Genomic DNA, 24,964 nt, shown 5'->3' on the forward strand with positions numbered 1-24,964 from the left:
CTTCTCTCTTTCTCTTTCTTTCCCAAAAAATGTATTTCTTCCTTTCTTTCTTTCTTTCTTTCTCTCTTTCTGCCTCTCTATTTTTCTCTCTGATTGTTTCTCCCATTTTCTTTCTACCAAATGCTTGGGAGACTTATACAAGGTCATCTACTAGCCATTTTAGTGACATCCTTCCATTAGAATTTGGTTTGGTGTCATGTAAAAAGCATTTCTTTCTTCTGAATTTCTCCTATCATGCAGAAGAGTGTGCAGGGAGAGGTGTTGCAATGATTGTTCAGAGAAAAGATAACTTTCAAATGGACCCATTAACAGCAACCAGGTGGGAAATCTTGAGGCTATTGCCAATTGTTATTTAGACAAAGAACACATTAGACAAGAGTTCATGTGCATGGGAAAAAAATGTTCCAACCAATAGGATTTTGTTGTTGAGTAGTGTGGTGTATCTTGGACAGTTCAGTGTTGCTAGTTTAGCATGCTAGTGAACAATAGGCAGAGAATGGGATTCCCGCAAGCATGCTCGCTAGCTTTGTATGCTAAGCTAAGCGAAAATAGGAACATACAAATCATATTGCTTATTACGAAACAAAATGTTAATGTTTTTATATGAAACAGTTTGTATGAATTACCCAAAATTCCCAGTTAATTCCCGTAAATTCACATTAATTCCCATAATTTCCTTTAATTCCATTAAAGTTTCCAATTTGGAATATTTCCAAAATTCCACAGCCTAACTTCCCATGGTAAGTTTCCGGAAAGTTTCTGCCCCTTTGCAACCCTAGACAAGAGCGACAAGGCCCATTTGGAGACTGTGCTTGTTGGAACAGCCAGGGTCAAGGTAATGGTGGACATTTGGGATACTGGACATGTGACATGTGTGTGCCTTGGTTAGATTTTATTTTCCCTTTAAAGATATATCAATAAAAAAGTGATGAAAATAGTAATTGGGAGTGGATCTGAGAAAAAGGGGGTTAAAGATGCACAATACATCATTATTGAAGGCATGCAGAGGCTCCCCCCTCTTCCCCTTCTCATCCCTCCTCCTGTCCTTCATTGACTTCTCTCTCTCTCTCTCTCTCTCTGTCTCATCGTCCTCTTCCACTCTCTCTCTCTCTCCATTCTCTCCAGTCTCTCCTCTTCTGAATTTCTCTTTCTGCCCCCCCCCCCCATACACCACTAGCTAATCTATATGCTAATAGGCAGATTGCAATCAATGAGGACCATTCGCAGTCGCACCTCAATCAATAGCATATTACTCCCAAAGACGAGGAGGGATATATATTTAATGCATGGAGGACAGGAGTAGAGGTTAGTGTTTGATACTTATGTGGTCTGCAGAAGTGGTTCGTTTAGTTGCTGATATAACGTCCTCTCGAAACCACAGGACGGAATGGCTTCTCAGTGGCACGCTGGCCGTCGCAATGGTGCCAATTTCTACAACCTAATGGGAAAAAAATTATTTCGCATGCACTTCATTTACCAGCCAGTAATTTGAAGCGATGTGGTGCACTGTTTATAGCTCATTATTTTTATTATAATATTTTATAATTATATAGTCTCCAGCCTTATCGCCTGGAGACTATATCAGTTTTATTATTATTGAAAAAGAAAATCTCATTAAGAAATTGTAATATAGTCCCCTCAAGACAGAATATTATATCAGCTTTTGTAGCAGCGTTACACCCAATAGCTTCTCTAGATTAAACACAGTAAAACCATAGTCACAATCTCTCTTTCAGATATTGCAGTAAATATAGTAGGCTGCAGTGAATATATTGTTAGTATAGTGTGCAGCAGACTCTTGCACGGAAACACCATGGTCCACTTGCTAACTTAATTTAAGCAGATGGCCACTGTGTCAGGTATCATCTGTCTGTGCAGTAGACATGACATGAGTCTTCTGTAGGTGCAGTGCATACTACTGTGGGGGGAGGGCTTTTTTCATAAGACTAAACATCATTACCAGCGCCTTTATTAGTAGAGCCCTCACTGGCCAATCAGACGTCGACAGTGCTGGGGAATGCCGATGGCCTCCGGTTGGCTGTTGCTAGGATACGCATAATCACGGGGAGAGGCAGGGAGGCTGCTTGCTTGCGTGTGGGGCAGAGCGTTAGAGCGGCAGGCGTGCGTGTGTGTGTGAAGGACTGTGTGAGCGAGGGGGAGAGATAGAACCAGAACGAGAGAGTGTGTGTGTGTGTGTGGCGGGACATAGGCTGGATGCAGGGAGGGAGAGACGTGGCGACAGGCAGACAAAGAATCCGCGGCGTCCCGAGGGAATGGGGCACCACACAGGCTCTCCTGGAGCGCAGAGGAGGTAGGAGCCGGCAAGGGCTTTGTTTTATGCCAAAGAGGAAATCCCTCTCCATCTCTCTCCCTCTCTCGGTCATCCTCTCTCTCTCTATCTCTCTCTCTCTGTCTCTCTCTGTCTCATCCCCATTCCTTACATCCGTAATGTCACTCCCTCTGTCTACCTCTATCTCTCTGTCTTTCATTCATGATTTGTAGTATTTTACTGATTTTGTAGTGTCTCATTTGTAGTATCTCTCTCATTTACCCCAATTCAATCTTGTTTTTCAGTCAGTCTGTTTTGTGTGTGTGTGTGTGTGTGTGTGTGTGTGTGTGTGTGTCCATGTCACCTCCTTCCCTCTCCCATTCATGATGGTCTCTTTCCCTCTCTGTTTCTCTTCTTCTGTCTCTCTATCACTATGTCTCTCTTGCTTCTCCATATCCACACAGCTGCTATGTCTCTCTCTCTCTCTCTCTTGCTGCTATCTCTCTCTCTCTCTCTCTCTCTCTCTCCTGCTGTCGATATCTCACTCTTTCACAGTCAGTCTCTGTCATTTTCTCTCTTTCTCCTTCACCCACTCGGCTACTAAAGCCTCCCCCTCTTTCACTGTTACAGATTCTCCCTTTCTCTAGCATCGTTGTTTTCTCTTTCTATTTCCCTCTGTCACTCTCTCTCTCCTCCATTCCCCATCCTCTATCACTGTCTGTCACTCTCTCTCTCTCTCTCTCTCTCTCTCTCTCTCTCTCTCTCTCTCTCTCTCTCTCTCTTCTCTCTCGTTCTCCTTGTCTCTGTTTCTCTGTCACTCCCTTTGCGTACATTCCATATCAAGCTTAAAAATCAGCTGTAAATTATTTTCCTGTCCTTATCATTGTATTTCTTTTTCCGCCATGCTTCCTTTTTCACTCTGTGTGTGTGTGTGTGTGTGTGTGTGTGTGTGTGTGTGTGTGTGTGTGTGTGTGTGTGTGTGTGTGTGTGTGTGTGTGTGTGTGTGTGTGTGTGTGTGTGTGTTTGTGTGTGTGTGTGTGTGTGTGTGTGTGTGTGTGTGTGTGTGTGTGTGTGTGTGTGTGTGTGTGTGTGTGTGTGCGTGCGTGTGTGTTAATGTGTGCACATGTGTGTCCTTGCGTGTTCATGTCTGCAATTGCATGTGCCTGTTGGACTTTTACCAGCAAATGTTCTGCTTTTTCATGATGAATTGCAGTTTTGTATCTACAGCTATAAACTAGTGTCCAAATTGAGACAAACACTTGAAATATATCCATGTATTTTTGCATCAAGCATAACTGCAATGGCTGATTTTAGTGCACCAGAGTAAAATCCCGCAGAGGCCTTTAATTTAATGCCGAGTCTTGGCAACGCTGGTGTTTACCAGTTAGCCTTCACACTCTGTACTGCGGAATGTCAAAAGTGCAGCAGTCAGTGTATGTCATCTTGCATACTTTTTGCAATTGTGGATGATTCCCTCAGCTGGATATCGTTCATGAAACAGGAGAAATACTCCCACCCCCTACATCCAAACACACACACACACACACACACACACACACACACTAGGACTCAGGGGACTATGATTCCTCATTCCTTTCACGGACTTATCCGCGGAGCCACAGTGGAACCCCACCATGCGGGGACCCAGTCCATCATCCTCCATCGGGCCCTTTAAATTGGTTCATTTAAGCCCTGGTTGCTCTGCTCCCAGCCACTCTGAAATAGCTCAGACCGCCATGGCCACGATGCTGACTGCTAAATTGATGGACTGGTTTTGGGGGGTAGGGTCCCTCCTTCTGTCTCTGTGTTTCCATTGGCAGATAACATGGATTTATACACACAGAGAATGCAATATCACAGTACAAGAAAGCAAGAAGGATAATGTCTGATCTTCTGGCATGTCTTTCTCCCTTTTTCCCTGGGTAGTTCATTTAGTGTGCATAGCATGTAGTAACAAGATGCTGCTACTAACAAATCATCAGAAAATGAAACCCTTTGTGTGTTATTTTTTCCAATATCTTTTTTTTTTTATTACATTTTTGGTTGTACAGTTCATTTCATATGTGATAAGTAATTCACCTACCTCAAGCACCTGGTGCCACAGACGGAATAAGCAATCTCACCTCTGGCTTGAAATAGCTGCTCCACATTGCTGGCTGTAAATTGATGAGGTGGGATGGGGGCAGGGCTGTGGACTGGTGCCTCCCATCAGCGAGTCGCTGCTTGCGGGGTCTTTATGGGCAGGAAATGCAACAGAAAACTCAACACCAGCGAATCAAACATCAGAATTCAATTCTGATGGCAGAAAAGCTCTGATTATACGGACAACTGAGCTGGACATGTTCTGGTGGGATGGTGGAAAAGGGGCAATTTATCGCTACGTTGTGGCATCTACCACCAAACTGCTTCACAAATATTTACTAGATCTTTTTTTCTGAAATAGTGCATGTCTGATAAAATGAGTGGTAAAACGGAGGAAGGAAAGAGTGAGTGAAAGGAAATGGAGGAAGAAAAGGGAGAGAGAGAGAAAGGCAAGAGGGGGGGGAAGAGGAGTTACTGATGGAAAAATAGAATGACAGAATTGAAACAAAAAAAGATGGAAAGATAGAGAGAGAGAAAGGCAGAAATGTGGGGGAGGATAAGGAACATCTAGCATGGCTGCAATTATTCTTATTTAATTAGCCCCTCTGCTCCAACCTGCACGCACGCTCACACACACACACACACACACACACACACACACACACACACACACACGCACACACACACACACACACACACACACACACACACACACACACACACACACACATGCACACACACAGAGAAAGAGACATTCACACACAAAGTATAAGTGTGTGTGCATGTATGTGACTGTGTGAATGGATAGTCCTCATACATATCTTTAAGAAATGCTATATTTTTTGTACCGTATACATGTGAGCATGAGTGTGAACACGATTACAAGCTTTTGGTCATGTGTGTGTATGTGTGGCTTCATGTTCATGCGTGCTTGCGTATGTAACCGCCACTCTGCTGCTTTGACCAATTGTTTAATGTCCCTCCATTAAGCTTGGTTATTATGAATGATTTATTTAAGACAGCTCACCGTTGTGGCGCTTAAGAGGCCATCATCAGTGTTAGACTGCACCCTCATAGACTGGAAGACATCAGCAGGGTATAACGCCTGGGTTTACGTCCGTCTGCCAGAGAAAGTCATTATTGGCTCTGGCTCCCCAACACACACACACACACACACACACACACACACACACACACACACACACACACACACACACACACACACACACACACACACACACACACACACACACACACACACACACACACACACACACACACACAAGGACGCACACAATTGTATGCACAAATGCACACACACACACGCACACACACACACACACACACACACACACACACACACTTGCCTCTAGGGAGGGCAGGGAAGACACAGCATTAGCAGCGCGGCTGTGGCTGCATTTACGTTTCAGTCTTAAAAATGCTGAAGAGGAAACAGCCTCATTTGGTTTTATGGTTTCACTTCACATAGCAGAATATTAGGACATTAGGATGTCCCAATGATGTATGTCTATTGGGATGGTTATATTTATGGTGTTATGCATCTATGAAAGTATTCAAATATGTACCATTCTGTGTGTAAATATGTGTTGCAGTTGACAGTGAATATAAAATTGTTCCTCTAACAGGCTGGCATTTTAGCGATTTAATTTCTCCCTAACCAAACCAGTATAAATTCCCATAATAGCTTGATGAATGATACTGTGTGTTGGTTCTGCATATTTGTTAAACATGTCGAGTCCTCAGTGTTATCAGTTGCCTTCTTATGGCCGCCAAATGATACAATGGTAAATCAAATGATATTTAACTGGTAAATGTGAATGCATAAAAAACCGTGAATAAGATTTCTGAACAGTAGTGGGTGTCTTCCACAGTCCAACCGCAATCGTAACCCTGAAACAGGAAATGAAAGTGAGGCTGTAGATGAGAGTTGCAGGCATCAGTAGATTTGGACCCCTCTGACATGACTTCATCATGTGAATCACAGACTTCATTCGAAAGAGATGAACAACTGCACTGTTTTTATCATAATTTTATCACCTGAATGTTCTGCCAATGGAGAGCAAATTCTAGCTTTCCACCAGTCTCTTGGGGTACATATTTGACCAAAGAAAGAATTTTGTTGCACTATTACCTCTTCCAGAGCTCACTTTGTTTTGGTAATTTGAGAGTGATGTGAGCCATGTTTCTCTCAACTTTTCCTCCAAATTCGATCATTCCTGTCCGTCAAGAGTAATACTTAATTCAACAAGAATCTAATTTTACAGCTAAGCTTATCTTAAAGCTATAAGTATATTAAAAATATTTGAACAGATTTTTCTGGGATAATTAACATCTAATGACTTATTACATGAAAAATTGTGACCACAAGAAAAACTAGAAAATTAAAGTATAGCATTACAATGCACTAATTCAGAACAAAACTCTGAACCCGTGAAGTCGTGTGTATGAGATGTTTCTCTCAGGGAAAGGGTGGCAAAATACTAAAGCAACTAATGCTGGTGTTTATGATAAGAGGATCATGTTAATATTTAATCCTGATTTAAAAAGTCATCTTGAACCAATAGCTGTGTACATAAACTGTATCGCTGAAGGAAAGAGAGGGGGGAACTACGGCTCATGTTTATGCTAGCTCTCTGCCTAGCTTAGAGACCCTCTGCCAGCATCTGACAAACAGAACATGTGCACTTCCTTAACTGTCATTGTTCATTGTTTGATTTCACATACAGAGAATGAGTGCGTGCGAGTGAGAGTGTGTTTGAGTGAAACAGTGCCTGTCTGTGTATTGTGTGTGTTTGTGTGTGTGTGTGTGTATGTGTGTGTGTGTGTGTGTGTGTGTGTGTGTGTGTGTGTGTGAGAGAGAGAGAGAGAAAGAGAGAAAGAGAGAGAGATTGAGAGAATGACAGAGGGTGTGTGTGTGCGTGAGTTTGTATGCCCAAGAGAGGAGTAAGAGGAGTCACATAGTAACACATTGACAACAGAGCACCTCGGCATTCACATGGTCCTTATTACGCTGTTCTTTTCCATGCAACTCGAGCTCAGCTCTCTCTCTCTCTCTCTCTCTCTCTCTCTCTCTCTCTCTCTCTCTCTCTCTCTCTCTCTCTCTCTCTCCGACTCCCTGGAATGAACACTATGTCATCTGGAGCCTGCGCAGCCATAATCCTGCAATCCTCATTCACTGACGGCCTTAGTGTCTACAATAATACACAGCGTGTGTAAAACCAACAGTGGTGCAGCAGGGAGCACATGACCGCTGTCAGGCTCACCTCCACACATGGGCTGGACAGGTTAGGAGTGACCGTCCTGGACTGATTAAAGAGTGCTTTCAGGGGAGGGTGTGGGTCATGATTTGGGGCTGATTCAATTAAAAGCTTTCTGTGGAAGGTGAAGGGGCTGTGTGAAAAAAGCATTCTTTCATCCTGATCACCCCTTGAGCGTTTTTGCCATTGAATAAAAAAAGCGATCTCCACATCAAAAGTTCTCCCTAAGGTGTTACTTAACCCTAACCCTAACCTTCACCTAAGCCCAGACTTTAATTGTCTCCTCTTCTTTTTTCAATTCTTCTCTCATTTTCTCTTCCTCCATCCTCTCCACTTACCGTATCTCTTTTTTCTCTCTCTTCTCCTCTCTTCCCCTCTCTTCTGTTGTAATCTCTTTTCTATTCTCGTCACACCACTTCTCCTCTACTCCCAGACCTCAACAGACAGAGCATGGCACACACAGGTTCATGCAGGGTCATTTCACAGTTAGCAAAGACAGATAGTACACATTAGTAGTGTATCAGTAGTGCTATGGGTTTTTATGAGATAATAGCATCTGCTAAATAATTAAATGCTAATGTTCTCATCTTTCATTCTTTTTCCCTCTCTTCTCCTCCCCTCTCCTCTTCCTTCTTTACTTTCATCAATTCTCCTCCTCTTCTCCTCTCATCTCCTCCTCTCTTTTCTCTATCTTTCCTTATCTATTTCTCATTTCCTCCCTTCTTCTTCTCCTCTCTCACCCTCTTTTCTCCCTCCTTGTCTTATCTTCTCCTCTACTCTCCACCTGTCTTCTCCTCCTCTTGTGCAGTTTGCAGAGAGTTTGCCCGAGGGGTAGCCGTGGGTCAAAGGTGAGACGGCGGAACAGCAGCATGGACGGCGAGCACGGTGCCGCCACCTCCAGCTCGGGCACCACGACAACCAACAACAACACCACCAACAGCAACAATAACAACAACAGCAGCAGTGCGGCCAGTTCATCTAGTTCCTCCAACGCAAGTACCACGACAACCACTACAGCCAACAGCAGTGCCAATGGAGGTGCCAACAGCAGCACCACCAGCAGCAGTGCCAATGGACCAGGCCGACAGACTCTCCCACAGATTTCTGTTTACAGTGGTATTACCGACAGGCAGACAGTCCAGGTAAACATGCGGTTGAGTCGAACCATGAAGCCACACTGAACCACATTGTTTGGCATTGGCAGCACAGTCTGCCATACAGCGCCTGACACCCTGGGCCAGACAGTTGGCATCACCTCCCACTAGACACAAAGCTGACAGACAGACAGACAGACAGACAGTCCAGGTAAACATGCGGCTGAATGGACCGTTTGACCGGTCCACTGCATCATGACCGGTTAACTGCATCATGCTGTAGGGCACCTTAGGGTGCCATATCTCACCATGCCATACACACCGTGCCATACTGTGGGAACCACGGCACACCAGACACAAAGCCGACAGGCTGGCGAGACTGTCTGTGTCCACCTAGGGCTGAGCACATCATTACACCAAAGCTGCATCACACCACAGGATAACACTGTGTAATACTGCATCATAACGCACACTAAACCACACTAGACAAAGAACAGAGAGGATCCAAAAGATCCAAGCAAGTTTATTTAGCCTGGTTTAGTTCATTTTGATCTTAGTACTGTAGCTTAGTACGTACAAACATCTAAGATCAAATTGGAGATGAAAATGATCCATGCAGTTATGTGGCATAACATACTATGCCTGTGAAGATCTGCAAAGGGAACAGAGAGAGGAGATTAGACATAAAAAAATCCTAGCTGACGTATGAAACAGTGCTTAGTTGCTTTGTTTGCTGCATTGCTTTGAGTAGGCACTGCATGCTAAAGCTGCACCAATAGCAAAAGAGGAACTGCTCTCGGATGATGAATGTTCAGCGTCAAACAAAAAAATCACTCTTTGCAATGTTTATTTGCAAGGGGCGTTGATTTCCATATCCTGCTACCAATTATCATAATAGGCATGACATTGATACAATACTGCCACCCCCTGGCTTGTTTTGGTGATCTAATTCATACACTTTAAATATCCCACTCATTAGTGAAAGCATTAGATTTCATTTAAATGCATGGCAGGACTCAGTTAAATGCATGGTAGTGAGACTGCTTGAAGGTGCGCTGGCGGTTATTAATGACTGAGTGTCCTCGTTGCCATGGCTCTTATGACTGGTCATTAATCTCCTCTAACAAAACCACTTCACCCCTGACCTGAGCTGGTTGCTGTTAGCCCTTCAATAGCAATACAATGACCATAGATGTTACTGAAGCTTTTCCGTGGCTTGCAGTATATACAATGTTCATTCTTTTTGGGCAGCTGTTTCATCAATACCTTTACATATCTTTGTGTAGGATGTATGTAGAATGTACCTAATTTATTGACAAGCGTGCTCACATATTAAGCTTTAAAATATCCAGAGAAGCGTGTGTTTTTCTTCTTATTAGTGTTGAGACTGTTGTTATTTCAGTATAAGGATTTCAGCATAGAGATGGTAATGGCATAGAAATAGAGGTGGGTGGTAACACAAAATCAGGGTTCATTGGTGTTTAGCAGTGTTGACAGACACAGGCCGTGGAGCGCTATAACACAGTTAAGCTCTGAATGGAGGTGTTAGCTGGTGCCTCCCCCATTAAAGAGAGGGTCAGCCTTGCTTCACACAAGCCTAAGGCCCGGGGTCAAGCCTCCCGTCTCAGTTGCTTGGCAACCGTGAAGAGGCTGTCAGTCAAAAACCGACATCACGAGAAAAATAGGGTGGAGTAAAGGATAATAATCACATATCATTGTCCAAGAAAGATGATTTGACCCACCATCATCACCTCTCGCTACAGATTTCGCTGTCTTATCCAGCTTCTTGTAGTGTAAGAGAGGTGACTTTATTTTGTGCACTGGGACCTTTGCACGAATGTTTACATTTTGAATATCAGATGGGTGGAAGGAGCAGTCTGTTAAAGATAGCTCGAAGGTCCAACCAATTTTGAACTGTTGTTGTTGCTGTTGTTGTTTATCACTAAGAATCGTTTTTGGTGGGCAGACTGAATTCTGGTACGTGAAGCTGTTATATTTTAATGTATATTATAATTTAGAATTTATGTCATGTTGAGGTTTTATTTTTTAATCTTTGTAACTCACCCTTTACTAATACAAATCATCCAAAGTCATGTTTGAGACTACCATGTGTAGCACCCCCCACCACATCACATCCTAATGCTTGGAATAGTGTGTTCAGTGAGTGGAGACATGGAAGTGGGAGTGAAAGGGAATGGAAATGAACATTTGTGTTCAGGCCTGTCATGTCAGTAGGGGCAGGGACAATACCACCATGTTTCTGCAGTTCACCTTATGACAGGTAGAGGGAGCATTTGCATCAGGATTTGTAAGCACAAAGAAGAATGGGCACTGTTTGTGTGTTCTCACCTCCAGAAGTGTATGATGACTATAAGCATAGTTCTCTGAACTGCTTTCATGTCAGGCCAGAGAAAAGTTCATGGCTGGTACCTTGATGCTGCTACGGCAAGTGATTCGTTAGACAGTTGAAGGCAGTGAGGCAGCTGCCCTCCATTTCGGTCAGTCTCAAAGTCTGATTCCATTGGCAAACACACAGACTACAGATGATATTGTGATGCTACCTTACATCTTGTCTTCTGCTCTAACTTGTCTTTTTGCCCTCCTCTGTCTTTTCTTTCTGTGTCTCCCAACTGTCTTTGCCCTTTTGTGGACATTACCTTTAATCACAACTTCAACTTTTTCACCTCTCCCTCTAACCATGTCCCTCTTCCTCTTTTCTCTCTCTCTCTCTCACTCCACGCTCCCTTCCTCATTCCCCCCTCTACAAACCCACCTTTTCAAAGTTACCATTTCCTGTTAATCAACTCCCCCAGTCTTTTTAAAATAAAATGTCTTGCTTCACTGCTCCTGTTGTCATGTTATCTCCTCTCTCTTTGTGTCTTGTTTGTTTTCTTCCATGTAATGCATGTTTCTATGTATATGTAATTGTAAATGCATCTTTGAGTGAAATTGAAATTGAATTAAAGTTGACTTAAAAATTAAAAGTATTCTTAAGTGATGAGTAGTATTATCCTTGTTTTTTTTTTTACGCAAACCTGGCCAAAAATTCTGATTGTGTCCTCCGCCGTCTCTCTCCGTGTGTCCAGGTGATCCAGCAGGCGCTGCACAGGCAGCCCAGCACGGCGGCGCAGTACCTGCAGCAGATGTACGCGGCGCAGCAGCAACACCTCATGCTGCAGACGGCCGCCCTGCAGCAGCAGCACCTCAGCACCGCGCAGCTGCAGAGCCTGGCAGCCGTGCAGCAGGTGAGGACCCACCGCCTCCTCCGCCGCCACAACCACAACCACAACCGCAGCCACAGCCACAGCCACGCCAAAGCACCACAACACCAGATAACGCAGCAGCGAAACACCGACACATCAGAGCAGCAAAACACAGCTGCACAGCAGGTGGGGAGTGACCAATCAAAACTGAGACGGTTAAACATGGAGATGTAATGTCTTCTTCCCCTCAGGAACTGCAGTAAAGCCAGTATCTTATTAAGGGGTCTGTCTGGGCAGACATACTGTGTAGAAACACACAGACTGTCTGATTGTGTCTGCAGTCATGAGTCTGTGTAGAATAGATAGGCTTTTAGAGTTCAGGCAAACTAGTGAGCACATTTTAAGTGGACCAAAGTCACTGAATCCTTTTCAAGGTCAGCTCTGGTTTAAAAGATTTAGTCTCAGTCCTCACAGTAGTGAAGTGATGTAGCAGACCTGTGGTATATGTGTGTGGGAGAGAGTTATGGATGAGAGGAGTTTGGTCTGGAGGGTATTGTGTGTGAAATGTTTTTACTCTTTTACGGTTGACACAGCACACCAGCAAACAGCATCCAACTGGTCTGTGTCCTCTTCCTCCTCCGTGAGTGTTGATTTGTTGAGTGGAGTAACAGAATGACTAATGAGGCTCATAGAGGTCCTGAGGCCACTCCGAGGACCTTATAAACATGGCCGCCTTCCGGGGCCACAGTTGGCCTGAGACCCACTTTATATGCAGGAGGTTGAGGTGAGACATTGAGGGAGAATGGATAACTTCAGCACACCCTGGCCGATTTGACAAAACTGCACACAAACGCATGTAGGCTGGAACAAGGACTGGACATAGACAAAAACTCACGCAAGCTTTTGGACACTCTCTAATTGTCTCTTCTCTCACACAGCTGCAGTATATAAACACAGAAAGTGAAACAATGGTTTCATTTTAACAACAGTGTCATTGTCTTTTCACTCCATGATGGTCATTTCATCACAACAAAGAAAGAGCTTGGAGTAAATAAACCTCTTGAGGCACTAAAAATACCGCCAGTGTACTTTTTAGATAGAAAAATCAACATTCATTTAGACATGGGCCCATGACAAGGGTGTGGTAGATCCAGGAGGAAGACCATTTTCTGAAGCTGATCTTATAATATCTGTTTTTTCTGTCAGTAAATGGAGTGCATATATACAGTGAGTAGACAAAAATGTATATTAGCTAACCATCATCCTGTCTCTGTCTCTCCCTCCCTTTATCCTTTCATCTTTCACTCTTCCATCTCCCTCTTCTTCAACCCCTCATCTCTCACCTCTCTCTCACTCCCTCTCTCTCTCAGGCCAGTATTGCTGCAGGGAGGCAGAGTACTTCATCCCCACAGACAGGATCCTCTCAGACCACAGTGAGTCTACAGTAAATCAGTGATTCATTTGGATGAATAAGACATAAACAACAACAAAAACATCATGTTTTTAATATTGTTTTATACTAACAGGCATAATTACAATTATTAATGAATGCATAATACATCAATAGCAACTACGGCATGGGTGGCAGTTGGGATGTTGTTTTTTAAATCATAGTTTTGATGTGACATAATGTGGGAATGGCACAGATAAATCTTGACTTTTATGGAAACAACTTCATAAATTCTGACCATTTTCCCTCTTTCAATCTCTCTCCTTCCTTTTCCTTTCCTCTATCACTCTCTCCTTTCTGTCCCTTCCTCCTATCCTACTGTATCTCTCTCCTTCTTTTCCCCCTCACTCTATCTCTTTCCTTCTCGCTCTGCCTCATTTCTCCTATCCATTATCCCTTTCTCTCTCTCTCTCTCTCTCTCCCTGCCTCCCTCCCTCCCTCTCTCTCAGATTAATCTGACCACCTCTCCTGCGGCTGCCCAGCTCATCAGTCGAGCTCAGAGTGTGAGCTCGACTCCGGCGGGGATATCCCAGCAGGCTGTGCTGCTAGGCAACCCCACAAGTCCCACCCTCACAGCCAGCCAGGCGCAGATGTACCTGCGGGCCCAGATGGTAAGAAGCGTGGCACACACACACACACACACACACACACACACACACACACACACACATACAGTACACACACACACACACACACACACACACACACACACACACACACACACACACACACACACACACACACCTACCCCTTTCTTTCATTACACAGTGGTCCAGAGCTCCAGTGTGCCTAGGATATTTCAAACATTTAAATGATAAATGAAGTAAGGACAGAGGTATACATTTGCACTGAACTTGCAAGAACAATGAGAGATTACATTTGCGAAAAATCCGGCGATTTTTCTCATAGACCTCCATTTCTCAAGGTCACTGAGCACTGTCCGTACGAAAAAAACTAATCGTTTTTACCGGAGATCTTTGTGAAAAGATTTCCCCTTTAAGAATTCTGTGCTGCATCTCTGTCTCCATATACTCAAGTACTTGTGTGAGCAGTTATGAAGATTGCAGGCACATACATGTAGTCAGGCACAAAAAGACACACATAATCTCTCTTTCTCTTTTTCTGTCTGTCTTGCTCTCTCTCTTTCACATATACACATACACACGGACACAGACAAACAGTAAGTGATGATACCTCTCCTTGCTCTCCTTTTGTTCTATACAATGAAGCACAGTGCAGTTCTGACAGGTTCAGACTGGATATCTGTCAGTCTGCCCAAAGTACTACAGCAGTTATAACAGTCATTTTGACAGCTCATTGCAGACTCGTGACTCAGTCATTTTCCACTCATGTCAAAAAACAGCACCTGTGCTCACAGACATAAAAAAACAAACTTGGAATCTCAAAGCGCTTATGTCTTCCAATGGTCCATAAATTTTGTGCTCACAGGGACAGATGTGTTGTTTTCAGTAGTACAACTAGTTCTGTTATATCCAAATACTTTCAGCACACTGTGTGCGCACAAGTCACATTATATTGAATAGCATTGCATCTCATGCCAGCAACCATCATGATTGTATAACTTAGAAGATCATGGTGTTTAGAAGTTATTACTGATTTTCAGACACTGCTATAATGCAGCTGTCACCATTCTCTCACCAACAGAGCTTAATCTCTGACTATGCCTGTTGTCTTAGGTGTTTGACATCTAAGACAGTGCTGTATAATGTATCGATGTTCCATCTCTAAAGGTCTGGTTTATTTGACTAGGGACCATTATGGCAAAACTCTAGGGTGCTGTGTGTCGGTACCAGGCACTTCAATTCTTGAGATTTATATTTATGGTTTAACCTAAATAAAATAAATACAAATAAACCTTTATATATTTAAGGTTTCTTTGTAGAGAAAATCACTGACTGTCCTTTCTCTGTTACATATAGTTTTGCAATGTACCAAGTTATTAGTCAAATACTGTATGTCTTTGATGTCTTGATCTTGATCTATTACTGTCCCATATAATGTGGTGTTTTTCAGTGGATGTTGTATCTGTGGCTTGATATGTAGCAGCAAGCTACACACTACCTCAGTAAAACGCTGTTGTCTGTTACAACACTCTCACTCTCAGTCATTGTCATTGTGCTGTTGAACTTTGCAGTGATTTGGCCCTAGGGTCAGAGGCAGGTGTTTTGTTGTTGATTGAGGCAGCCCTCCGTGTTGCTGTGTGATTTTCAGGCTCAGCAAAGTAACCTTGTGCAAGTAGCTAGGAGCCTAGGCCGTGCTGTTCCTTTGTCCCCCCAGCTCATCTTCACCCCCACGGCCACCGTGACCGCCCTCCAGACCGACGGGGCAGCGCAGCCCGCCTCCGCACAGGTGGGTTGGCATGCAGACAGGAGAATGCTTGTGTGTGTGTGTGTGTGTGTGTGTGTGTGTGTGTGTGTGTGTGTGTGTCTGTGTGTGTGTGTAATCAGGTGCATAATTTGTGTGTGTGTGTGTGCCTGTCTGTGGATGTACAGTATATGTGTGTACATGTGTCCATAAGGCATATCTGCCAACACTCCCGTTTTTCACGGGTTTCTCCCGTATTTCAAGGTCATCTCCCAACGTCCTCCCATTTTGTTATTTCTCATTTGGTTGGCAGGTATGCCATAAGGAGGACAGGGTTAAGACCTTTGTCTTGGATTCACACGTGCAGCACACATTCACAACACAGAAGCTGAATATTTTGGTAGAAAAGACTTCGGTACACTGTATACAAACAATGGGTCATGCCGTCTCCTTATCACAACAACTTTCATCACTGAAGCATCTTATAAGTCTACTTTAGCATGGATTCCATTTATGGAGCCATATTCAGAGCCCCCTCTCTCTGTTTCCTTGCAGGTGCAGAACCTGACCATTCGTAGCCAACAGGGGGCAGTGTCCTCCTCCTCCACTTCTTCCACCTCCACCTCCTCCTCCTCCACCCTGACCCAAACCCAGGCGCTGCAGGCCCTGAGCCTGAAGCAGACCCCCATCTCAATCCAGCCCGCTGCCCTTCTCAAGACCCCAACGCCGGGTGTCAAACCCACCCCCGCCACCGAAGCCAACCACCAATCGGAGGCTGTAAAGAAGAGCGAGGGTGCCATGGTGACGGAGGCGCGGGCCGTGAACATGAGCCGGAGTGTGGGGACTGTTGGAGGACACCCGCTCATCGCACCTGGTAGGAACACAGGGCAACCTCGCACACACCAGCTCTGTGCATACAGGGTAGAAGGACACAACCACAGCACACTCTCATACTGTATGCATACCATCTCAGCACAGAACATACAATACACACACATGCACGCACAAACAATTACGGCCTCTACACACAGCTGCGTGCGTTGCAGTGCTGGAGACGCATCCCATTCACTTTACATGGGCTTACGTCATCCGTTGCCATGAGTTGTTGGTCCGTTGCATCGCGTTTCTCCCGTCGCTCGCGTTGAGAAGTTCAGCTGTTGCTGCACCGACAGACGGCACTGGCCAATCAAGCCAAACGATGGACGGCACCAACCAATCAAATTACGGTTATACTTCAAGTCATTTGCATAGCTACCGTCGGGAACACCCACTGGCATGCGTTGACGGAACGCAACTGTGTGTAGAAGCCATTACATAAACGAACACAAATCCATATAAGCACTCTCCCATACAGTGATAAGTATAGTATAGTATAGTAGTATAGTACATATACTCTTTTGATCCCGTGAGGGAAATTTGGTCTCTGCATTTATCCCAATCCGTGAATTAGTGAAACACACACAGCACCCAGTGTACACACAGTGAGGTGAAGCACACACTAATCCCGGCGCAGTGAGCTGCCTGCATCAACAGCGGCGCTCGGGGAGCAGTGAGGGGTTAGGTGCCTTGCTCAAGGGCACTTCAGCCGTGCCTACTGGTCAGGGTTCGAACCGGCAACCCTCCGGTTACAGGTCCGAAGTGCTAACCAGTAGGCCACGGTTGCCTTGCTCCGGTTGCAAGCCTTGCTGACACGTGCTCATGCACACACACATTACATGTACACTACAATCACACTTGTATGTGTACACCAACACATACACAAATACATGCACACATGTCTGAGAACCCATCATTCTTTGTATATGAATGTTTACAGTATGTCATATATCTTCACAAATTGTCACATAGGGAAATGCTGCTGTGTAATTAGAATGAAATAGATAAATAGTGATCAGCATCAGTCAAGCCTTTGTTCTTATCTAGGCCATCAACACTGGAATTCACCTAGTTTATCTCTGCTTACACAAACAGCATCACTATGCCCATGGGGGCTGTACTCTGTGTTGACTGACATGAACAATGCAACTCTCAATGCTTCACTGGGTTCAGTCGTAGCTTAGCGACAATCCCCTGGTGATGCGGAGCAGTCCTCTGGCATTATGGGTAGTTTCCCCTGAGTCCCATCCTATCCTAGCCCTCAGGCAACTTGACAAACAGACAGTGCCCCAGTCCTCTGACACACACACACACACAGCCAGAAACATATTCAAGGACACAAGAGCCTTTCTTACCACATTTGCATTGCCTATTTGTTTTGTTTTTAAAATAACACAATTAGGGTCATAATGCTGTACTATACTTAAATAATTTGACACTTCTAACCAGAATTAAGAGTTTGTATAAGTATATAAGTATATGTACTTTTTTGATCCCCTAAGGGAAATTTGGTCTCTGCATTTATCCCAATCTGTGAATTAGTGAAACACACTCAACACACTTCTAACCAGAATTAAGAGTTCGTAGATGGCTTGATGTCAGAGTTTAAGATGAGAACATTGTGTTCAAAACAAACAAGTAAACCTCATGGTTTATGGAACATCCCTGTACTTTGCCATATTACACAGCCATGCGTGTACAATATGATCCAGAAAGGGAAGTCAGGTTGCAGCTCAGATCGGGGACAGATCTGTGCCATAGTGTGCAGTGCTACTACCTGCCTTCCTACTGCCTGACTGAACCCAAGTCCAGGGTCCCGTGATATAGGACAGGTCTGGGCTTGCCCGAACCCTGATGAAGAGTTTGATTTTGGGGATTATGATTAACCATGATTAGCCACCACTTCTCTTGAAATAGATGAGTGGCACAACCTGCCTGGCTCTCTCCTTTCTCATGCGAAACAGACAGATGAGACCCGTTTTTGTTGTTATTGTTTGTGAGGGAGTCAACAGATGGCTGGACGTGGCATTGTCAATGGACATGGACAGAGTTGACCGGTGGCTAGCTGTGTGCCTATGATGTGGGAGGGAGGGTGGGCGGACAGTTGGAGTGGTGTTGTGTGTGTATGTGTATGCATGACTACGTGTGTGTGTGTGTGTGTGCGCATGTACAGTATGTGTGTCTGTGTGTGTACGTAAGTGAGAGGGACAGGATTTCTTTCATTCGATCATGAATTCCAAACAAATAAAAGCGCTGCCGAATCTCGGGATCTTGGGCCACCCTGGGCAGTTTAGCTATTGATGGTTGCCATGGAGCAGGAGCTAGGTGTTTTGAATAGCTGGGAGTTGAAGGTCTCTCTCGCTCTCTCTGTAACACACACTCTCTTCCTGTGTGTGTGTGTGCATGTGTGATGATAGAAAGTGCTGAAGGCAACTGCCATAAACTTTGACTGAGACAAAATAAGGAGTATATTATGATGTTTTGAGAGAGAGACAAGGGATACAATAAAAACCCAATTACTTATACAGGCACTGAAATACATGTGAATCTACAGCCAATATATTGAGGTTACAGTAAGTAGATTACCTTAAAATAATTAGCCTGTCTCTTATTGGGTGTGGTTCATCTCTTCAGTGAGAATGACACTTAATCATCTTGACTTATTCAAACTATGTGTGACAGTAACTGGTCCCATTTCCCTTTTTTCCGTATCTAACAACAATACATGTAGCAGCCAGATAGAAGCCTGGAGCTCTGGCCCCACAGGGAAATTATTGTGAAATACAGTTGTGTAGCTGGGTAACTGTTGTTTTTGCATCATGGGCCTCAGGGAATGTTTATGCCTCTGTGTGCACCTGGGATATTCAAGATACTCACACTCACTCACACAGATGTGTAAACACACAAGCACCCACTCAGTCTCTCTCTCTCTCTCTCTCTTACTCACACACACACACCTAAGGGGGAGAGTATGTTCAGTGGCAGGGTGCCCGAGTTAAACTCAGAGAACTCAGTCTTCCATCTGACATGAAAACACAGTTCTCAAAGGCACTTTTTACAGTCAGCCCCAAATGCACACACGTTTTGCCAAACACTGTTTACCTTACTGATAATCTGTGTTCACATCATGATGTATGATAAAGCCTTACTCACTTTCTCATGCAAACACAGGTGTGTGTGAGAGAGAGAGAGAGAGAGAGAGAGAGAGAGAGAGAGAGAGAGAGACAAAGTATGATTCAGTATTTTTCTTTCACCACTGAGATCCCTTGGCCTTGTTTCAGTGAGCATAAATGCATCCTGTCAACACATCCGTGTGAATTCTCAGCAGGATGCCGCGGTCCACATGACACAGTTGCCCGTCCGCTGACTTGAGCTGAACACAATTAAGACCAACATGAGACAAAGGGTGTGAAGGGCGATGTGCATGCTGGTGGCACAAGTTTGATTTCAAGGTGTGTAGGTCAGAGTTGAGGTGTCTGATTTCACTATGGAGTTTGCAGGTTAACAGGTTTGGGTTTCTAAAATTTGATTTTGAAATTTGAGAGTGATGTGTTTGTGATGGTTTTGTTATGCTTAAGAGCTTCTGAATGCCTCTGTTGAGTAGCTGTTGTTCTTATTCCAAGTCACACTGGTGTATAGTTGTAACCTGGCATATCTGAATCCTATTACAATGATACTATACACAATGTAACAATTCCTCACTAAACACTAAACCTGCTGTCACAGACTTTGAATGAAAGAGTGAGTGAGGTGTGTGTGTGTGAAAGAGAAAGAGAGAGAGAGAGAAAGAGAGAGAGAGAGAGAGAGAGAGAGAGAGAGTATAATGGTAGTGTTGCAGTGTTGAGATGCTGGGGTGGAATCTGGAAACTCAGGGAAATTCCAGGGCAGGGCCAAGTCTGTGGATCCTCTTGGGTAATAGTCATCGACTCCTTTTCTCACACACACACATACACACACACTCACATGGGAACATCAGAAGAAATGAGAAATAAAGAGAGAGAGATTAAGAGACAGAGAGAGAGAGAGGAAAAGAGAGAGATGTTGTGTAAAACGTTATCACAGTCCCAGAATTGTAAAAGTCAACTGTGAAGACTTTTCGATGCTCATCACTGTAGTACAAGTCTGTTTAGTGCCAGAGCCTGCGTCTGGTAGAAGTGTAGGGATGTCCCTGTGGTGTGGAGTGTCTTCATGACAGATAGCACACTCCATCTGCACATGATGGTTACAGCTCCATCTGTCATTTTTATAAACCCAGAGGATGTGGCTGGCTGGCTGTCTGCTGCCGTCTCCTCCCTGAATACCCTGAGCAGCGAGATCCTGGATCAGCGACACCACCAGCTACAACACCAAAATGAAGAAATAAAAAAAAGGAGACATTTTCCAGGCCGCGGCTCAGGGCTTAATGACATTGGATTGCGCTGGCCTGAGAGAAACGTCACCCATTTCCACCGCAGCCCAGAACTCTGCCTCATTCCTAACAACACTGCTCACATTCCTCACAAACAATCTGCACAGGAAGACCCAGGAATATACAGAGTCTGCAGATTTCTGGCACCCTCTCAAAGAAATCGTGGGTGTGTGTGAGAGGGAGAGAGAGAGAGAGAGAGAAAGAAAGAGAGAGAGAGAGAGAGGGTCTGTGCGTTTTTGTGGAAGTATGTGTAGTGTGTGTGTGTGTGTGTTTGTTTGTCTGCTTATGTGAATGTGACTGCATGTGTGGGAGAGTATTGCACAATGTCTTTACATTCTCATGTTCTCCAATATGGACAGGATTCAGCCTTCCAACAGGGACTACTGTAATGTAGAAGGAGCATTCATGTGTAGTTCTCTTGAAAAGGCTCTCTGCCATCTTTATGGCTCAGTGATATAGACTAAAAGCAAGTCAAGACTTTTCGTCAGTTTGTCTGTTCATATATCTCTCAAGTATCAGGTCACGAAACACAGCTCCCCTAAAACTGTGAGAGCAAGACAACCAGCAATGGACCAGATGTTCTCTTTCTCACCAGCTGCTAGCTAAGCTTCACATGTTTTGTGTTAGCGCAGGTCTGGACAAGTTCATTAATGTTTACGGTAAAAGGCTATATTGTATGGGACGTGGGGGGTGGTTTGGGGTACTCTGGTTTGCTGAGTCACACGAGACAGTGGTTCTCCATATGGCGCCAGACGTCCTAGTCACCCCCTCTGCTCTTTCCATCCAGGAGTTTAGAGGAAACTTGCCCATATTTGTATTTCTTGTGTTATGCTTCAAGATCCACAGGAGCCTGACCCCCTTTTCTAGAGATGTCTAGGCCCCCCGGGTCACGATAACCCATAAATGTGCAGGAACCAAACATGAGCTTCGGCCCTATCTTTGAGTCCTAATGAGTCTTAATATCCCTTTTTGAATCCAATAGACCACTATGCCCCTGTGTGCCTGTTTGTATTTTTGTAGATGCGCCTCAGTTACCTGGATTAGGCCTGTGCTTATGTCTTTGCTCTTTATGAGGGGTTTGGGAAAGGTCTTGATGGATGTTTGATTGACATGTTTGAATGTGAGCATTATCGCTGAATCTGGGAGGTTTAACAGTACACTGAGCTGCCTGTCGGGTGATGACTGACATCATCGGTGCAAGGTGTTGAGAGATAGAAGCAAAGAGGAGCTAACAGTGAAAACAAAGTTGTCTCAGTGATTTGCAAATACTTTTCCCATCTGAAGAAGGGCAAAGTTGTTTGGGGAAATTCAGTTCAGGGAAGAGAGGAAATTTCAATTTATTAGAAGTACAAATGCAAATAATCCTTATGTAAGTGTGTGTGTGTGTGTGTACATGTGTCTTGTGTTGTAATGAGGCAAAGCCTTCCTTGTTGAAATTACATTATGCACCTCAGACAACTGTGTGTCTGTGTTTCTCCCACCCTCCCTCTCTCTTTCTCTCTCTCCCTCCCTCTTTCTCTCTCTCTCTCTCTGTGTTTGCATAGCACTTGTTCGGTTGCTGGAGGATTGCAGAATTTGGTTATGTATGGGTGTTACTGTTTGTTTCTATCAAAACATAAATAAATAAATTCATAAAATGGTGGTGTTTATTTTGGGGAAATAAGTGTTTATTTAGTGTAGCATTTTGATTGCTGGTCAGTGTAAAGTGTGCTGAATCCGTATCTGACCGTTCCCTGTCTGTCTTTCTCTGCGTCTGTCCCTGCAGCCTATGCCCACATCCAGCCTCACTCACTGGTCAAGCAGCAGCCGCAGCAGTTTGTCATCCAGCAGCAGGCTGCCCCTGCGCCCCAGAGGACCGGTGCCCCCTCCGCCACCACCACCACCACCCAGCTCCTGCAGACTGCCTCCATCCAGCCCCACCTCCACGGCCAGCCGCTCACCGTCCACACCTCCCACGGGCCATCGCCCGCGGGTCAACCAGGCCCGGTGCCCGTGCTGCCCAAACCGGCCTCCTCCTCGCAGCAACAGAACCCGAGTCACAACCAGCCCCACCACCAGAGCAACCCGGCGATGCCCACGCAGCATGCCACCATCTTCCACTCCACCGTCAGCCCCCACGCCCTGAGCCACCACCAGGGCCATGCCCATGCCCACGCACACCCCCATACCCACGCCCACGTCCATGCCCACGCTGCCCTCAGCCATGCCAAAGCACAGCCCGTCCAGCTCACCGCCATCAACCTGCAGATCCACCCCACACCCAACCAGGTATTCACACATATGACAAGCATCAAGTCACACTCAATTAAATGTCAACAAGATACACATACTACTGTGTATTGTAGTGACCATTTTGACCATTCAAGGTCAAACAGATTGTAGCGAAGGGAGACAGCAGTCACCCCACCCAGCCTCAAACCCGGTTTTCCAGGGTACTAAACCTGCAGCTTGACGGCGACAGTAAAGAGTCAGGCTTGTTGGTATGGCAGTCAGTCACATACCATAGTGAAGGCAGTCTGTCACACAGATACTCACACAGTACAACATGTGCTCATCATAAAAGTGCCATATGAAGTCTATTTTTACTAACAAAAATGTAAGTCTTTCATAATGAGATAATATTTTGCATATCTAGTGTATTTGACAAGCACGACTTTCCAGCTTTCTCTGTGAAACTGTCTAACTTTGTTTCCATGAATTCAGTGTCCAATGCTCATTAACTGCCTAGTTTAACTCCAGCGGAACACCTCCCAGGCACAGTGAATATAGAGGCTGTGGTCGGCCCATTGTCAGGCTGCATTAGTGATGCTCTTGACAAATTCAAATGAATCTCTGTGGTATTCAGACCACAGTCAGTACAGTAAAAGTATGCACGGAAACTTAAGGCAATTCAGTGTGTTCACATTAATCTGGGTTGAAAAATATGTGTTGATCTAAAAAGCTCATTTACATAACTATGTGCTCATTTGAAACTAACAACCATTTGAAACCAACAACTATGATGAATGCTAATGATTGGAAAACACATTGATTTCAACATAGAACTTTGTTATTTCCACTCATGGAAAGGAGTTATGTCCACATGTCAGTTGTGAGTCTATGACTGGATGTTGATTGTTACAGTAGATTTTGTAGTTCATAGATGCATGAATGGAGCAAGAGAGTGGCAGTGACAACACCCTGAATTTAACCATGATGCACAAGTGAAATGCTTTTATTACTTTAACATATATCTTGATACCTTGATAATGGTGCACTTTGGATAAGACCATCTGGTAAATATTAAGTATAAATTGTAAATGGTTGCCTGCTAAGATGCTTGAGTTTTTTTCATTCTTATTATGTAACCAAAATTACACCAGCTGTTAACAACTTCCTGCATGTCCTGCCATTGCCAATAAAACACTTTCAAATATATAATTTAAGCTCAACTTAGTGCACACTCAACATTTTCACACCTAACTCGCTTCCTCTGCTCAGTTCCCACACACACACACAAAACACAACAAACACACACACACCAACCCCCAAACAGATATAAAGGTGATTTTCAATCAGTGAATTGCATGCACACAGACACACACACACGCCCATTGTCGGGTCTATTCCCTGCTGCTGACGCTGACAGCTGTCTCCTCTGTCTCCTCTGCAGGCGTCACGGCTGGCTCCGGAGTGTAAGGACAAGCCCACGTCCCTGGTGGTGAGAGAGAGCTGCCCGCCCCACAGCTCCCAGCAGCCGGCCAACGCCTCCCCTCAGGGGGCCAAGCCTGCCGAGCAGCCCAAGACCGACACCCCCACCACCGCACACCAGACACGAGGTAGGCACCTACGGTGGGAAAGAAAGGTGCTTTTCCACTAACCACTAAAAACTCTCTGTCTTCCTTGCTCTGCCTCACTCTCTCAGAATGTATGTAAGTGTGTTTGTGTGTGTGTGTGTGTGTGTGTGTGTGTGTGTGTGTCTGTCTGCTCTCTCTCTCTC

The 24,964-nt window shown here is 44.7% G+C and overlaps 1 protein-coding gene across 9 annotated transcripts in view; it reads left to right on the plus strand.

Moving 5' to 3' along the window:
- Nucleotides 1-24,964, plus strand: part of phc2b (polyhomeotic homolog 2b (Drosophila)) — a 54,501-nt gene that overhangs the window by 23,090 nt on the left and 6,447 nt on the right. For 2 of the 9 annotated variants that reach the window (XM_042088786.1, XM_042088785.1), the window contains 9 exons: nucleotides 8,438-8,771; nucleotides 11,810-12,112; nucleotides 13,297-13,359; nucleotides 13,826-13,987; nucleotides 15,609-15,746; nucleotides 16,257-16,575; nucleotides 22,530-22,568; nucleotides 22,751-23,253; nucleotides 24,638-24,803. In XM_042088786.1, the coding sequence (XP_041944720.1) occupies nucleotides 8,499-8,771; nucleotides 11,810-12,112; nucleotides 13,297-13,359; nucleotides 13,826-13,987; nucleotides 15,609-15,746; nucleotides 16,257-16,575; nucleotides 22,530-22,568; nucleotides 22,751-23,253; nucleotides 24,638-24,803 (1,966 nt within the window). In that variant the 5' untranslated portion in view covers nucleotides 8,438-8,498. Of the gene's footprint in view, nucleotides 1-2,107; nucleotides 2,312-8,062; nucleotides 8,093-8,437; nucleotides 8,772-11,809; nucleotides 12,113-13,296; nucleotides 13,360-13,825; nucleotides 13,988-15,608; nucleotides 15,747-16,256; nucleotides 16,576-22,529; nucleotides 22,569-22,750; nucleotides 23,254-24,637; nucleotides 24,804-24,964 lie in introns of those variants that run through there. The other 7 variants (XM_042088782.1, XM_042088781.1, XM_042088788.1 and 4 more) reach the window with 7 other exon arrangements.

The sequence above is a fragment of the Alosa sapidissima genome, chromosome 4 (genome assembly GCF_018492685.1).
Source record: "Alosa sapidissima isolate fAloSap1 chromosome 4, fAloSap1.pri, whole genome shotgun sequence".
In the NCBI taxonomy this organism is placed as follows: domain Eukaryota; kingdom Metazoa; phylum Chordata; class Actinopteri; order Clupeiformes; family Clupeidae; genus Alosa; species Alosa sapidissima.